The sequence below is a fragment of the Betta splendens genome, chromosome 10 (assembly GCF_900634795.4).
Source record: "Betta splendens chromosome 10, fBetSpl5.4, whole genome shotgun sequence".
Lineage (NCBI taxonomy): Eukaryota > Metazoa > Chordata > Actinopteri > Anabantiformes > Osphronemidae > Betta > Betta splendens.
This window is the reverse complement of record NC_040890.2, coordinates 4616138-4634018: the sequence shown is the minus strand read 5'-3', so window position 1 is coordinate 4634018 and position 17881 is coordinate 4616138. Positions and strand designations below refer to the sequence as shown.

The window sequence follows — 17881 nt, the reverse complement described above, 5'->3', positions numbered from 1 at the left end:
AAGAGATATATTATTTAGTCCATCCTAAATATGTGTGATGCCACTGTGTTGGTGGACAGGTTAAGTTTTAGCGCTGGGGTGGTGCAACCAGATGCTGAAACCAAGCAAATCTGTTAAGTAAACAATCGGTGCACAATAAATAAGTAGGGATTTACCTTAGGCTGATACATTCATAACTAAACAACTGTTGTACTGTGGTTTACCTTGGAGATTAATACTAATAGCAATAAAAGTGTTCAGCCAGGGAGCCCACGCACCTTCAGTTCCAGGAGGGCAGGTGTTGCGACCCAAGCCGCCCACACAGAGCCCCCCAGGCAGAACTGCAGCAGCCACAGAGACAGCACCCGAGGCCAGAGTGGGCCACCGGGGGTCAACGCTGTCCGCCCCATGAAAACCAGGGGCAAACACTCCCCCCGGTGGGAGGGCCGGCCAGACGGAGTGCAGCACCAGGAGATGCCTGAGCGCCCAGAGTGAGCTTCATGTGATAATAACTCCAGTCCTGGCTTCTTTGTGGTCCTGTCTTGTAGAAGTGTAACTGTAGTCAGTGGAATGCGTTCCTTGCTTATGCATTTCAGCACAGCTCTGTGTGTTGTCCTTGAACCTTGGGATCTGGGCTTTGGTTCCCGGCTTCTCCTCCACCTCTAAGTAACGTACCACTGGTCTGTCCACGGGTCCCCACTCTAAGCTCAGGGACTAACACAGCGCTGTAGGAGAGCAGGCTTTTATTGATGCCATAACACCATAACTGGCTAATGACAGTGTCAACACATTTATCCCAGGAACAAACACAAGTCATTTCGTCTGCTGCCTCCTCTGGGTGACTCCATCTGTCTGCTGCGTCTACAGCTGATGAGCTCATGGCCCCTGCTGACTTTGTATTCCTCCTACTCGTAACATATTCAGCCTCCTTCATTGTGCTCCAAGCAGAGCCTGGTGTGGGGTTATGCACATATGGGAGATGACACTGACACCTGTGAGGTCATACATACATTACATTAGCAGTTATGTTGTATATAGTGTATGTATGTATGTGTGTGTGTGTGTGTATATATATATATATATACATATATATATATATAGTATGTTCCTGTACAGTAGTAAATTCAATCAGTAACTGGTCTTTTATTTATAGTGCTGTAACTTATACTTCAGTTCCTACTTTGAGCGAGGAACAGAAGGTAAAAAAGAGGTCGGCATCGTTTTTTACTCCGTATAAAAAAGTAGGGTAATATTCAAATATGCTTCACATCAATATTCATTCCGATAAGTCACCGCTTTCATCTTTTTACATCTCTCATTCCCCTCATTCCTCCGCTGCCAGCCCCTCTCGGTATTTGGTGAGTTGTTTTGTATAATATCTTCAAATCCAGCCCAGTAGAAACTAGTTGAGCTCCCTGCATCTACTCAAAGTGTGAGGTGCCGTTACTCATTGAAACAGGTAATGTGTGGTTCCATGAGACAGGATCTCCCGCAGGAAACTCTTGAAATGTTCATGCTAAAAGGCAGAAAATCCCCTAGCGCTGCATCCAGCGCTGCCTCTCTCAGATGTTCATGTACAGTATATATGCTGGTCTGGAAGAATGTTATGTGAAATGTAGTGGGTTCTGCAGGCACCATGGGCCTGATGTCTGTCTGTCCCCTGTGACACTCCTCTCTCACTCCTAATTAAGGCAGGAGGCTACGTTCAGCTTAGCGCTAATGACCTGCAGGAGGCTTCGACTCCCACAAAGAGGAGGAGAAACATGGTTGAATCAGTGTCTTTGTCTGAACGTGTGCCTGTGGGTGTGTGAGGTGGGTCCTCCATGTGGGGGTCCCTGGTGGAGGGAGGGCTCAGGGGTCAGGGGTCACTTCAGCACTCCCCCTCCCCCCAAAAAAGTCATGTGCCGAGGACTGGGGGATGGAGGGAAAGCGTATTTTCCTGGTGTCTAACAATGACAAACTCACATCTGCGCATCCCAGCACACTGACACTTATCCCACAGAGGGACGAAGCCGGGCGAGTGGGGCAGGATGAGGATAGCAGGTGGGGGTGAGGGGGGCAGGGTGATGGGGGTGGGGCCCCTTGCTGCTGGACATCTGTAGATATGTGACAGCATGTTGAATTGCCGGCTGTCGAGCTTCGATTGGCTCCATCTGCATCACGTTGACGTAGCAGCAGACGAACAGGTGTGGAAAACAGAACCTTTGTGTGATCCTGGACCAGAACTTTCACTTAAACGCATGTAAAGTATTGTGGATGGATGGATAATATTATGTTTTGAGTATGAGAACACAGTTTGTTTGATCAGCCACTAACCAATTTAAGGCGTAACTTGCACAGTGTGTCTGCAAAAAGCGAGCGGCTGCTGACAGGTGGTGAGAAAGGAAACTGGAATATTCTCCAACTGTGGTTGTCGTCTCACACACTCAGATAAATTAGTTTGGGACAGATGTCATCTGAATGAAGCTCCGTAGCAGATGACTGGCAGATCTCTCCATTTCCACACGGTTTCCACTTAACTGGTTGTATTGTTAGACAGAAACAAGGTAAAGCTCAAACTTGACTTTACACTTACGCTGTTTGGAAATCAAATCATTCATTAAACCGCAGCCTCTTGTGGCTGTTATTAAAAGTTGAGTATAAAATATGGACTCAAGGGAAACATGCGTTCCTGTTTATTTCACGTCTATAGAACAGAATGAGTATGAATAAAGCAGATTGTGTGTATAAGACTGTGGTTCAGCTAAAATGTTATCAACTGAGTGAAAAGTGACCTGCTGTGTCTGTGCTCATGTTTCTGAATTACTTTCCATTGTTGTTGTGGCACTGGTCACCACCCCAGGAACACAGTGCAGTCATTTCGTATGCATGTAGGAGCACGTCCCAGAAAACAGCTGCAGACACGGATGGAAGCGTCCGACCAGACGACAGAGAGCCAGCAGCTAATGGCAGCGCAGGCCGGCAGGTCACACGTCCCCGGTGTCCTGGTGATGTGCTCATATTCTGACAATATCGCCTGCGTTCTGGTTTCATTCATTGTTTAACAAGGCAGTTCACATGATTCCAACTCTTCATGTAGCTGTGATGGCGACTGGTTATAACACCTCTGCTTGGCCTTTTTCTGACGCTGACAATGTGACTTAACAATATCTGGACCAAAATGCAAAGGACTAAGGCAGGGTTGATTGGAAATAAAAGTAGAGGCTGAGAGGCCACAGACAGAAACAGAGCAAAACAATGAATCCTGTGACGTGACTGATGACAGAGCCTTTGTCATGTAAATCAGTCCTTCGTTAGCTTAAACACAGAGAAATGCCTCTGGTGCATCTGCTCTCCTTTACCTCAGCCCAGTGAAATACCCTCCTGGGATGAAAAACAAAGACGTGGAGATAAAAACGAACGTACAGCGTAACAAATCAGAGATCAGTAATCAATGAGCCTGACTATTACCATGGAGCCAGAACTCGAGGGCTGCGTTGGCATAAAAGCCATCGTTCCTTCTCCACCTCCGTGTTTGTTAGCTATGAATGATTCAGGAAGGAACATGTCACTAAGTGTTTGTGGCTTTTAATGTGAATCTGTGGCTGCTTTTACTGCTCATCAACTCACAGGTACCAGGCCCCCCCCCCACACACACACACACACACACACACACACACACACACACACACACACACACACACACACTGTTGTCATGCCCTCGGGCTGCCTATTCGCCTCCCCAGTAGCTGGAGTGGCTCTGTCTGGAGAACATGAGCTCTTTAGATGCCAGGAGACTCTTTAGCTGTCAGAAAACTGTGTTTACGTTTTATTTTTGCACTGAGCCACAGCCTCTTTCTGGGGCTTTCACATCCCTGTATTGCCTGCACTTGTGCTTCTCCGCTGTTTATTTCTCTTAACAACTCAATCCAACTTGAGAGTAGACTCAAACAGATGCACGCGGCTTTCGCTGTCTACCACATTGAACCTACTGATGGTAATTGACTGAAGAGATTTCTGTTGAGATTATGTGAGTTGGACCTAAATCCTTCCAAATGCTAACTTCAGTGGAGGTCAGAAAGCAGAGGATCAAGCTCAGGCCATTAACTAGTTAAACGTTTTAAGTTACACTACACCCCACACCCCAACCTGGAAAATGTTTAGATACAGCTCCTCATTCCACCCGCCTGCTTATGGGCCGTGTAATAAGTATCCCCTTCCCTCCGGGCCTCCATGATAAACACCACTGCTGTTTTCACTGTAGACCTTTTAATTAAGGTCATAAAATAGGAGCATGCAGTGATAACTAATAGCTCCGGCTAGTTACAGTGGAGAGAGTTGGATTCAGGCAGCACCCAGAGCAAGCACCCCTGCTAAATGAGACTAGTCCTCACCCACTGATGGTTGAGCGTCCAGAGGACTAATAGAAAATATGCCGACTAGATCAGATGTTAAATGCACACACACGCTTCAAGTGAGAGACGTGGTCTCGGGCCTCGAACGGCTCCAAACTCAAACCAGAGGGAGTCTGCAGAAAGCTGATCCTGGGACCTATAAGAGTTTCCATGCAAACAACCCCAAATTGGGAACACGTGGCACTTATGCGAGAAAGGTTCTACCCCCACACAAAATGGGAAAAGAAAAAAGAGGGGAAGAAAGGCCAGCGCCTGCCTCACATCTGCCAAGGCCAACAGAAAGGAGACGTGGGGGCTGGGCCTTGTAAATCTTCCGTCTAATGACTAAGCGCTCCTGGAAATGTGTCACCCATTGGACTTGCACATGGTAAACTTTCAACCCGGGCCACAGAGGAGGTCTTTGTTTGCTCCCCTCCAACTCTGTGCTGTTGTCATCCCTCCATTGTTGTGTGACCATGCGTCAGCCCCAACCCCTGTGCACAGAAGCCTAATGGGTTGTCTGCCAGGTTATGGGCAAACCAGGGTTTTAGGGCAGCACCTGGTTAACTTCAACATCAAAGCAAATACCACACTGCGGTCGCTACTGTGGTCGTTCAGGGAGAACGGGTTTGAAATGACACCGGCGTGAAACAAAGGGACGTGTTTGCACAGCATCTGGCAGATTCAGCCCATTTGAAGAGAAAGAGGGTAAAATATGGGGTGGGGTGAGGAGGATGAAGATTGTTAGACTGGCGCAACAACTGGCTGGACTCTAATCTCCCAGTGGAAGGATTTGAAAAGAGGGCGTAAACCAGGACCAGCCATTGTGCCATTTCAAAGCCAGGCGATCTGGTATCACCGCAGCATATGCCAGACGTGTGTTCGTCGGAGAGGAGGGCGCCGCTCTGCCCCAGCGTGAATGCAGGGAAGGGCCCGCGATCAAACGGAGCTGCGCTGTTTGGCCTGAAACCTAAGACTGCCTCCAGAGAGGGTAGTTACTTTGTGAGGGATGAGCTTCCCCACAGACAGACACCTCTGTGGCGTTTGTCAGCGCTGCTCGGTTTGTGGAACCAGGTTACCTGATACATGACACATGAAAGACCTCAACTACATGCTGCTCCAAAATCAGTGTAAATATGAAGCATTTCAGTTTCTCCTTCAAAGGGTTAATTGTGTAGAAACAGATTTTTCCTTGCGAAAGCTTTGTTATCTACAGCTCACAGAAAGTGAACAGGTTAAATGATGGAGGAGCCAGTTACACTAATGAGACCAGGACCTTCAACACAGCTTGGAAGCCCCATTACTGATTCAAGGAGCTTCTTCAGTGAATCAGGTCCAGGAGGCAGTTAGCGCGTGTGAACCCTGGCAAACGCAGACAACAGGAGCTGATCACACACTGGAGGCGAGTGAAGCAGAGCAGCCGGGCCAGAAAAGCACCTTTTGGTCTGTTTCTACATATAAACACTGGATTACTGCCATTTACAATATGTCCTATAATACATGAAACATGTTCAGAACACGATCTCATTCCTGTCAGATGGTCACACGTGGTTCAGGCTCTCATTATTATTTCTTCGTGCTGTTGTGACACAAGTTGTCAGGTGACTTAAACAATAATACACCACAGAGCAAAGGCAAAAGAAACCGTAAACAGGGGAGGACAAAGTGTTGGAATGAGTCAACAATGCACAGAGCACCGAGAATATCTGATAACCAGGACGAACACTAGTGAGTGAATACGCACGAGCTAAGACAACGAGCAGAATGCACACAAATAAAAGTGTTCACAGCAGCGTTTAACAGTTACCCAGCAAAGAAGACACAGACCTTGAACGTTCTCTTCTCTTCCTGAGCCGACAGCCTGACGAACCAGGGAACGAGGTGTAAAGCTGAACACGGTCGCTTACATATTAATATATATTGTAGAATATTATTGTTATAACTCAGCAGAATAACCCATAACATAAATGCAGTTATTACCTGTTGTTGTCTTTTATATAATTTAATGCTGCATTATAATTATATATATATATATATGTAACAATTGCATTTATTATTCATTATCTATTACAATGCTGTAATGCTGTGAGTGAGTTTTATTGGTCTTGGTGCTGGCTCTGCTGAAGGAAAGGCGTACAGTACAACACACTAGAAGAGAGTCTCTGTGGATGAGGTGGTGCTGATGTTGTGAGTTTGGTACTGTGAAGCAATGCACTAACACACCAGGCGAAGGTGCGTTGTTTTATTGTTAATGTTTGTTGATATTTGTGCCTAAACGGATAGAAGTTTCCCAGAACTGTTTGGACTGAATGACACTTTATGACTGCGCCGATCAGTTGATCAGCTGATGATGATGATGACGCATCGTGGGATGTGTCATCTCTGGCCAGGCCGGGTGGGCGGAGGGACTCTCTTTCAGCCAAATCCCCTTTCGTCTCGTGCGAGCTAACAGCATGGTAATGAGATGTTGGCAGATGCTCGCGTGCCTTTACAATCCACGCGACCCCCGACGCGCGTCGAGCTCGGCTTCTGTGGACGGAAGAGAGCCGATGATGAACACGACGAAGGATGAATCAGTAGCTCTTTCCCGCGGCGCAGAGGGAAGATGAACTAATGAACGTAGAAGTGTTGGAACATTATCCGAGACTCAAAGTAGACGCAAAAAAAAAAAGATTTAGAAGAGCAGAAAGTGCGGAGCCACGCATTAGTCTGGCTTTAATTAAATCCAGCCACCCCCACTCTGCGGACCGCCCTCTCTCCACCTGCTACGCAGCCTTTGTCATCGGAATCTGCTGCTTCATTTCAATGACAAAGTTCCCGAGCATCTAACCCCGCACCCCCCGACCCGCTCTCAGCCACTTTATGCTCCCTGCGGGCAGAATGTGCGCCTCCATCGCGCACCCGGCCACCTCCGTCCAGCGGCCATATGAGCAGCCTGTCTGTTCAGCGCATGACAGCACATCACGTTTATTAGAAGTAACTGCGGTATAGAAATTGTTATTGTCGCAGTGAAATCACGTCTATACACGCGAGGCCGTGGAGATTTATTGGGACTCTCCGTATCTTTGTGATGCAGCTTTTCAGCGGCGCCTCTTTTGGGATTGAATAAACATTTTCTGAGGAATCGGGGTTAGAGTCGGCGTCGTCTCAGTAACTACGCCAGGGTGTGTGTCGCAAAGGATAACGGTGTTAAGTAGTACTGGAATCTTTGCATACAGGGCTATTATGTTACTAGAATAAATGTATTAAAGAAAGAAAGAAAGAAAGAAAGAAAGAAAGAAAGAAAGAAAGACATGTTTTGCGTTACTTATTGTATGATTCGGATTTAGTTTAATTAGTTGTGTGGATAAATCAGTGCGCTCTCTCTTTAAAGTGATAATGTTGTGCTAAGCTGGATATAAACGACTGATTTAAAAGGTCATTAAAGTAACAGTGTCTGCGTAGTGTCCAGAACCAGGACATTGTGACTAGACACTCGGATGTTTAAATGTGCCTCGTTGAGCTCGGACGCTGATGTCCATGTGTTTGCCCAGAAACAGATGGCGGCGCACAGAGCTGTTCCCACGGGTCACACGCAGGAATTTAAAATGCAGATAAAATCCATCACAGAGACGCAGACGCTCCAAGATGTTGGCCTCAGATAATTTGCTCTGTTGAAACCAATCAGCGGAGCCGCGATCAGATAGCGGCGCTCCAAGTGACGCTTAAGTCTGCGCAGGGAAAGATGGAATCTGAGCAGCTTAGGAAATCGTCTTCTTCTGGCTAATGGAGTCCGTGAACTGTACAAATGTTGCAGATGCTGTGACGTGAACTTCTGAATATTAAAACGTGTTATAAAACTTCTTACGCTGTTCCACTCACACAAGACATATCCTAATTGAACCAACCCAGGACGCATGTCGTCGCTGCTGAGGACTTAATTCCTGTCTGGTTTAGGAAACAGTTTTCCACAGGAGAATGTGATTGGACCTTCTGACACGAGCTGCGCTAATTCTCCCTTGGTGTTTCTCTGCTGGGGGCGCCGCAGTCTGAATGGATGGTAATTGTAGGTTTGGGTCGTCGGAGGCCCTGCGCGGCCAGATGGCCCGGTGCTGCTCACATAAAGCTCCGCTTGCCCAGTTGCCGGGTCTCCGAGCGGCGCTTTGAGTTTGGAGGAGGGTAATTTGGTGGGAGCAGGAGACACTAGCTTCCATAAAACATTATTATGCAAAAGGAGGAGGAGGAGGTTTGTGAAAGGAGCACACGTGGGAGATCAGCTAACTGCATGACAATACTCAAGGTAGAACCGTAGGGAGGATGTGAGAACCTCCAACGCATTAAAATGGAAAGAGAAAACATGCATCCCACGTTATATACACTTTTTATAGTTTGACCATTTTATTATAGGCGCAATGAATTAAAATTTATTTAAAGGAACAGTTGGACTGATATTTGTCTAAATGTGGGCTCCCATGAGTCCATCATCAGGTCTTTGATGTAAACCTGAACAGGCAGAGCATTGTCCGCTATGCAGGGACAGTGCGGCTTTTGCGCATTAACATGTGACTTGGCTTCACGAAGCAGTGATAGTCAGACTTTAGACTGGGACCATGCACCATAAGGATGACTGACGATGGCATGCTTCCTCTTAGAATTCTAAGCGCGTTTTACGCACACACGACAAACCACATTAGTTGACACACGTTGTGCATTGAAATCCACAACAATGTACGTCTGCCGCGGGTCAGAGTGCGGTTGTGTTAAAAGTGGCCGAGCCCGGAATAATTCCTCATCTGTCCCATTGTTGTGACACACTTTTAATGCCGGGGTGTCTCTGTGCTTTTGGGGGGGGGGGGGGTGAGGGCCCCTCCTGCGCTGCTTGAAGGAGGCCATTCTGGTGAAACAGACGGAGGGGGCGAGCGGGGGAAGGTGGGCTGTTTTGTTGGGGAGGGAGGCAGCTTGGGTGCGGGGCGGTGTGAGACTGGAGCAGTGTCAGAGCCGAGCACGCGCACACACGGCGCGCGCTCTCTCTCTAACTCTCTCGCTCGCTCACTCACACGGTGTGGGAGAAAGCTGCGTCTTTTCTCCGTCCAGACGTACACTCTCACTCATTCACTGGCGCGCACACACGCACGAGGCGACGGTCTGTGGATGTAGCCAACAGATCTGTTACAAGAAAGTGAGGTTCTGTCATTCTTTTCCCATAAAGAAGGCATTTTAATTATATTTATTTATGCACCTATTTATTTTTCTATTTCGTGGCGTTTTGTGGACACGGAGCAGAAGAGGAAGATTTAACATGCCAGACTTCTGAGAAGAGGACCCCTCCGCCCCCACCAGCATTTCCAGTTTTTTTTTCCGTCTGTGGAAGTAATCTCCACAGTGTGCGTGGAGAACATGGGGGCAAATATGATCCAAACCAAAGGAAATATCTTTTCTCCGGCGCTACTGAAACTATTGTTTCTAGTCGCGCTCATCCACGGAACAACCGGTAAGACTCTGAAGTACAAAGTTTATGAGGAGCAGAAAGTCGGCACCGTTATTGCACGGTTGAAGGAGGACGTCGCCGCGATTTTATCCAAGCTGCCGAATTCCCCGGCTTTTCGGTTCCGCGCGATGCAGCGAGGCACTACGTCGTTCCTGTCTGTGCGCGAGGAGGACGGGGAAATCAGCGTCGGCACCAAAATCGACCGCGAGAGGCTCTGTGAGAAAAACCTGAACTGCACGATCGAATTCGACGTGGTCACGCTCCCGACGGAGCATCTGCAGTTGTTCCATGTGGAGGTGGAGGTGCTCGACATTAACGACAACTCTCCCTACTTCTCGCGCTCCATTGTCCCCATGGAGATCTCAGAGAGCGCATCCGTCGGGACGCGCTTCCCCCTGGACGGCGCAGTGGATGCGGACGTTGGAGTCAATTCCCTGCACACCTACTCCTTGACCACCAACAACTTTTTCAAGATCGACGTTAGAACCCGAACGGACGGGGCCAAATATGCGGAACTGGTGGTGATGAGGGAACTGGACCGGGAGGTGCAGTCCAGCTACCAGCTGCAGCTCACAGCCTCTGATAACGGTGCTCCCCCGAAGTCTGGCTCCACTTTGCTTAAGATTAACATTCTAGACTCCAACGACAACAGCCCGGTGTTTGACGAACAAGCTTATATCATCAACTTGCTGGAAAACTCCCCCCTCGGAACTCTAATCGTTGACTTGAACGCCACAGATCCAGACGAGGGCACTAATGGGAAAATCGTGTACTCCTTCAGCAGTCACGTCTCACCAAAGATTTTGGAAACATTTAAGATAAACCCAGAAAACGGCCACATCACCCTCCTTAAAAAAGTGGACTATGAAACCACAGCTTCTTATGAGTTGGACGTCCAGGCTCAGGACTTGGGCCCAAACTCTATCCCTGGACTTTGTAAAATTGTGGTGAAAGTGGTGGACGTGAATGACAACAAACCAGAGATAAACATCAACCTGATGACCCCTGGCAAAGAGGAGGTGGCCTACATTTCTGAGGGAGCCCCTGTGGACACGTTCATAGCTCTGGTGCGTGTTGATGACAGTGATGCTGGGCTCAATGGTGAAGTGGTGTGTAGGCTGCACGGCCACGGCCACTTCAGGCTGCAGAAAACCTATGAGAAGAACTACATGATTCTCACCAATGTGTCACTGGACAGAGAAAAGAGGTCAGAGTACAGCCTCACAGTGATCGCCGAGGATAAGGGTTCTCCCAGCCTCTCCACCATCAAACACTTCACCGTTCAGGTGTTGGATGAAAATGACAATCCCCCACGTTTTGAAAAGAGCCGCTATGAGGTCTTTAAATCAGAGAACAACTCTCCAGGAGCCTACCTGATGACCGTGGTGGCCTCAGATCCCGATCTGGGAACCAATGGCCAGGTGACCTACAGCATCATAGACGCAATGGTCCAAGGGAGCCCCATCTCCACATATGTCACCATTGACCCGTCTAATGGCGCTGTGTATGCGCTACGCAGCTTTGACCATGAAGATGTGAGCCGGATCACCTTCACCGTTCAGGCACGCGATGGCGGGAACCCGGTGCTGTCGGCAAACACCACCATTCTGCTGACGGTTTTGGACGAAAACGACAACTCGCCCGTCATTCACTCCCCCTCTCTTCGGAATCACACTGCCGAGCTTCCTGTTTGGAAGTACGCGTCACCGGGCCAGTTGATCACCGCACTTAAAGTTACAGATCGCGACGCTGGGGCCAACGGCGAACTGAGCTGCACCATAGTTGGTGGAAATGAGGATGGACTGTTTGTGATGGATGCCAGGCGATGTGAGCTCAGAACCAATGGCAGTCTTGAACAGGCTCCACAGGACGTGATGGAGATCAGGGTGGAAGTGCATGACAGGGGAACACAGCGCCTCACTGCTGGAGCCCTCCTCAGGCTGTCCCTGCAGGAGAACATGGACATGCTTCCCCCTCTGTACCCCACCAGTCACCCACCCCTGGACCTCTCTCTCATTGTCATCATCTCTCTGGGGGCTGTCTGTGCTCTACTCCTCATCGTCATGGTAATGTTTGCCACTGCCCGCTGCAACCGTGAGAAGAAGGACCCCAGACACAACTACAACTGCCGTGTGGCAGAGAACAGCTATCAGAACCACCCCAAGAAGCCCGCCAGGCAGATCCACAAGGCGGACATCACCCTGGTTCCGACAGCCAACGGGACTCTGCCCGTGCGCTCACACCCACGCTCCCCCTCTGCCTCTCCCACACCTGAAAGGGGCACTCTGGGGAGCAGACAGAGCCACCACAGCCGACAGTCACTCAACAGCCTAGTAACCATTTCCTCCAATCATGTGCCGGAGAACTTTGCACTGGAGCTGGCCCACGCCACCCCTCCTGTGGAGGTAAGACCTTTCTGCTTCTCTTCTGGTGAAGCTTAGCGCTGAAAACTGCTTGTCCTAAAAAGTGGAAACATATGGCTTTGTCTGATTATGAATGTGATATGATATACCACCTTAATATTTAATTTACCCCGTGTTGTGTTACCTTCAGTTCTTTGTGTCATTTCGTTGGTCATCACATCCAGAAGCCAGTCATGAATTGTCATGCCCCCCCACGCCCACCCAGCCAACATTGTCTTGTGACCTTGCTTGTTTGACTCCATTCATCCCCCCTCTTCATTTTCCCTTTATTTTTGTCTTTTTCTTTTTTTTTTGTTTCTCTTGGGATTGTAGCAAGTCTCACAGCTTCTGTCCATGCTCCATCAGGGCCAGTACCAGCCACGACCCAGCTTCAGGGGCAACAAATACACCAGGAGCTACAGGTAATGCATAGGAAAACACATAGGTGTTGTCAAATGTGGGAAAAAGCTTATGAGTACAAAATCACAATAAAGCATCCTTGCGTTTTTCTGTGTCAGAGCGTCTGCAGAGCTGCTTACACTTAGATCCTGCAGCTTTTTGGTTTAGAGTCAAAACCTTCACATTTGCATAACTTTATGTAAAACCCCTTCGCAGAGCGCTCGCTGTCTGCCTGTGCAAATGTCGAGCCATAAGCAGCTTGATGATATTGGCACTGCCGTTGATTGTATCAAATCGTTTCTATCTCTGTGCAGATACGCCCTGAATGAGATGGACAAGTTCAGTCTGAAGGACAGCGGGCGTGGGGACAGTGAGGCCGGTGACAGCGACTACGACCCTGGCAGGGAGTCACCCATGGACAGGCTCCTTGGTGAGGGCTTTACTGAGATATATGCTCCTGATGGCCAGCACAGAACGCATGCAGGTACACATCTGGCCCCATCCACCACATCTCAGCACCCCCACCCCCCTCCCTCCCATCTCAGCAGTTCTTCTTAAATCGAAACCGTGGTTGTTATGTTTATAGAACGATAGTTTGTATTAAGCTTTATTGAATACTAAAAGTCATATTTATTGCATTTCACAAACATTTTTGCAAACACAGATTGTGAAAAAGTAGCTGATCTAAGAGTGCAGCAACAATTAGCTACGGCCATCAATGAATTGAATCTTTTCATATGAAAATTCCAAGACCCTAAAAACCCTTCACGGTTTAGACAAAGCTAACATGAGCCTGAGTTAGCAACCAGAATTACAGTCATGTAAGAGCAGTAGACACAAAGAAGGGCTTTGTACACTGAAGACAAGCACTGATATAACATCGAGCTCTGCAGCCTCACATCACCAGTAGCTGAACCAACTGGTCTCCAGTCTCTTACACAGGACAAGCTGGATACAAAGCCACAAACCAGTAACATGAAGCCAACAGTCACTTGTTATGACACTGCGTTTGACTTTTGTTCATTTTATAAAATGTAATTAACATGAAGCTGTATTCATGGAGCAGCGTGATCACCTAAACATGACAGGACAGATTAAGAGGCTTGGTTTTTGGATTGACCTGGTCCATCAGACTCCCAGCAGATCAGCACCTATCCATGCACTGTGTGTGTGTTTTCTGCATGTGCATGATACAGCACATAGACCCAACTCAGCTGTTTGGATGCAAAAAGTCTTAGTGTAATGCTGCATGGAGTTCCCATCTTTCCTTCTGGATGTTAACAAAAATCAACTTTAGCCACTGTTGAAAGTTGAACGATTACTGTCACTGGTGTTTTTTACCTACATGGCATCAAATGTCTGTCAGGTTTCCTCCACTGGTTGAGTCTTGGCTGAGGTCACGCAGGTCCTCTGCTTCCTCCTGTTCAGCATCCCACACGGCCGTCACTCCACATTGCGTCTGAGCTGCATTCCAATTAAAGTGGCCCCAGACGGCAGACAGCCTCATCACTAACACCTCCTCCCTCTCGTCCTTTATACCTTTGTGGAGGAGTTCTGCTCGTTAGTCGCTCTCCTTTTCTCCACCTTCAAGCCTTCACTTTTAGCCATCCAAACTGGAGCCCTCCTGTTCCTCTGATGAAAAGGAGGCATTTAATTGCCATGTGACGAGTAGTTGCTATGGAGTTGGAGCTCCGCTGCACTCGTGATTAAGCCCTGAAGAGCATAATTACAGCTCAAAGCTCCCATCTCATGCTTCTGTATGTTCGCCCTGCCTCCCGCCCCCGTGGCCACTGCAGCATGGATGGTTGCGGGCCCAGTCACTGTGGCTCGGCATGCCGTCAGTGTGTGAGGCAGGTATCAGGTGTTATTTATTTGTAGCGAGCTTAACTAGAATAGAAACACAGTGATAATGTGCACAGTAACTATTCTGCCCTCTGTGCTTTAAGGAGAACGGGTAGTTTGCTCTCAGTCTCGTCTGGTGAGGATGTGGTGAACCAACGCGACCAGACAGACTGTAACTAGGAAGTGCTACAGCCCAACTCAAAATCCGCACTCAAAGATTAGAAAACTGATATTACTTAAGACAAGCAGTGCTGTAGTCACAGCAGCACACATATAGGAAGGTACTAATTCACTCCTGAATGAATCAGTGTTGATCGGCAGGAATCAGGAAGCCTCCTGATGACGATGATCAGATGTGAGTGAACGGTTCAAGTAGCTGATGCTCTGGTTCTAAAGGGGTGCAACGTCGGTGCAGTTCAGTGCGATGAGCTCTGTTCAGAGGATGGTTTTTATCATGTGAGTGTGTCCTCAGACTATCACAGAGCTGCTGGTATTAAAGTGGCTTTTGTCTTTTGATCAAAGTAAACAAACACAATGTTGACAGTAAAACTTTTGGTTGTTAGCTCTGAAGAATGGCCTAATGGTTTATTGCCGGTCTAAAGCTCTGGTTTGCTGGAACCAACGTTGTGTTGAGTCAAACACAGACTTTATATGTTACATTTGGGTTGAATCTTTCCCGTTTTCCCTTTAATTCGCGAAGCATCCAGTCGGCTGCTGTTTCCCTTCCACCGCATCCAAATGCACTTTTCATCTGCTTTAAGATGTATTATAAATGCTCCTTTCATGTTAATGAGAGGATAATGAAGTCCCTCAATAGCATGACTGAAAGTGCCGCGCTGCTTTAATGAAGGCTTTAAGTTGGCATATTTGATTTGTCTAATTTATTCTTCAGAGATTTTCTATTTGAAGATTTAATATTGAAAAGATCGACTTGAAAGGGAAAAATGCAGGGCTTTTAGTGGAGGAGTTATTTTAAATGAGTAATAGGCAGCGATGGCCCTCCTGAATTGTCTCTCTGTGGTAAATACGCTGCAGTGCTCCAGCAGAGAGCCTCTCACACTAATTAGGACAGATTTTCAAAGACAGGGCAGCGAAAACACCTGAGGAGCGTCAGGGAAACGCTGGACGGAGAGATGGAAACGAGTTCCGCTGTCAGGATTCATCTCTACACGTTTGAACGCTCACCAGATGAATAAACTCAGACTTGAAAGGACCTGCACACTTATTTATTTCCACAGAACATGCTGAGCCAAACTGAATGAAGCAGTTGAGCTGAGTTAATAAACATCCATGTTTGGATGATGAATTCATTACTCGCGCTGTTTAATTGACCGAACCTGACAAACAGTCTTTGATTCCAGCTTTTCTCGAGTCCCTGTGTTGTTTTTTGTCATATTTTCAAGCCATTTAACGTGATGGCATTGACTGTTAAGTGCTGCTGGTGCCTTGCTTCATTGCTGACGGGTTGTTGTGTCCTCCTGCAGCGATGCGGCTCTGCACAGAGGAGTGTCGTGTGCTGGGCCACTCGGATCAGTGCTGGATGCCCCCACTGGCAGCGCACCCCTCGTCCTCCTCCGACTACCGCAGCAACCTCTACATCCCTGGGGAGGAGGCTCGCCAGGCCAGCGACCCGTCACAGGAGACCGTGCCGCAGCCCTGCACCGACGCTGGGACCGCGAGGAGCCAGAGCTTCTCTACGTTTGGCAAAGATCTGGGCGGTGAAGACGGAGGGGAGGAGGGAGCGGGGGAGAGCGGAAGGTGCAGCGACAGAGATGAAGACCTGTGTGGCACCACATCCCTGCTGTCGGAGATGAGCAGTGTGTTCCAGAGGCTGCTCCCCCAGGGCCTGGACTCCTACATCCAGGTGAACGAGAACCCCAAGGGCTCCAGCCTGAGCGGGGTGGGGGTGCCCTTGGCCGGATCTTTGGATCGCAGACGGGGCCATTTGCCGGGCAAGCCCAGCCCCTCCGCCCACCAGCAGGGCGTGGCCGCCTGGGCTGCCAACACCCACTTCCAAAACCCAGGAAGCAGCATCGGCCCGTCCGGGCATCACCAGGGTGGCAGCTACCACACCCTGAAACCCAGCACTAAGCTCAGCTCCCAGAGCTGCAACCAAAAGGGCTCGCAGGCGCCCAAGAACAGCCCTCAGAACAGTGGCCACTCAGCGAAGCTCGGCAGCCCCCTCCTCACGGCGCTGGTCAGTCCCACCCTGGTGCAGCCATCCCCGGCTCCTGCGCCGGTGCCGGCGGCGCTTCCCGGGCCTTCCTCCAAGTGGCTGCCTGCCATGGAGGAGATCCCGGAGAACTACGAGGAGGACGACTTTGACTCGGTGCTGAGCCACCTTCAGGGCAAACGCAGTGACAGCAGGCACGAGCTGGTGGACGCCAGCGAGCTGGTGGCCGAGATCAACAAACTCCTGCAGGACGTCCGGCAGAGCTAGACCTCCTGGTTCTAACTATTTATTTATTCACCTCCTGGGAGGGGTCGTGGGGACCAAGACTAAAAAAGACCTGCAAGTGTTGTTAACGTTGCATTTCAAATGTAATAATTGTGTTTTGTGAATGCTAAGTATCCAAAAATATGTTTGTATTGCTGGTTTGGTACACAATGTACAACGTGACTGTATTTATCTTTGTATTTTAAAAATACATTTGTATACTTATATTTATAGACCTGTATATACAGTTAATCAGAATTCTATTTTTATATTTAAATGCATGTGAAGTAAAAAGCGTTGAATCAAGACTTTGACATGCGATTGACATTCTACGTATTTAAACTGTCTTTTGTATCGTGATTCTTTTTTAATTTGCGACTATGATATCTATACATGAATATATGAATGAATTAATGGAATTAACTTGGACACTTGTCTTTGTGAATTATCACAAATAAAAAAAATATTCAGTGTGCCACCTTGTTTGGCTTGAAGTGAGTTGGGGAGCTTTTCTTTGTGCAGCACGTTGGTTTCCAGTGGTGACACAAAGAACCTCACACCCGTTAACTATCGATGACTGGGTTCACGGTCGGCCTGCGTCAGGGCTGCTGTTCAGTGCGAGTGCTAGAAGCAGCTTCCGACACATCATGCATCACATCAGGCTCCTAAATATTACAGTTTTCCAAAAGTAAATTTCCACTTTTTCTGTACCTCTTCTCATTTTCAGTGAAATACGAAGACAGAACAAAGCTGATGATGATGTGTTAATTCACTGATCTGTTGATTTAGGATATAAAAAAGTCAATAATGTTCTGCAGACTCATTCATCATAAGTTGTCAGGTGAAACCCTCACTTTGTTTACTGAATCATAAATGTTGCATAAACTGTGATGTCCACTCAGGTATAAAAATGCTCCCGCTCATGATGGAAAGCTTTAAACAATTTCTACACATACTGAGCCTGATGGAAACTGGAAGTCAT

At 48.2% G+C, this 17881-nt stretch overlaps 1 protein-coding gene across 3 annotated transcripts; it reads left to right on the top strand.

Moving 5' to 3' along the window:
* The first annotated feature begins 9406 nt into the window (after positions 1–9406).
* pcdh18b (protocadherin 18b) lies at positions 9407–17374 on the top strand. 3 transcript variants are annotated; one of them, XM_029165487.3, is made up of 4 exons: positions 9407–12224; positions 12555–12643; positions 12935–13050; positions 15947–17374. In XM_029165487.3, exons 1-4 carry the CDS (start codon positions 9729–9731, stop codon positions 16900–16902), a joined length of 3657 nt encoding a protein of 1218 aa, XP_029021320.1. In that variant the 5' UTR covers positions 9407–9728; the 3' UTR covers positions 16903–17374. The 3 variants fall into 3 exon arrangements, with proteins under 3 accessions (XP_029021320.1, XP_029021318.1, XP_029021319.1); XM_029165485.3 differs by having other exon boundaries at positions 12935–13104; XM_029165486.3 differs by having other exon boundaries at positions 9408–12224; positions 12588–12643; positions 12935–13104.
* The last annotated feature ends 507 nt before the right edge of the window (positions 17375–17881 follow it).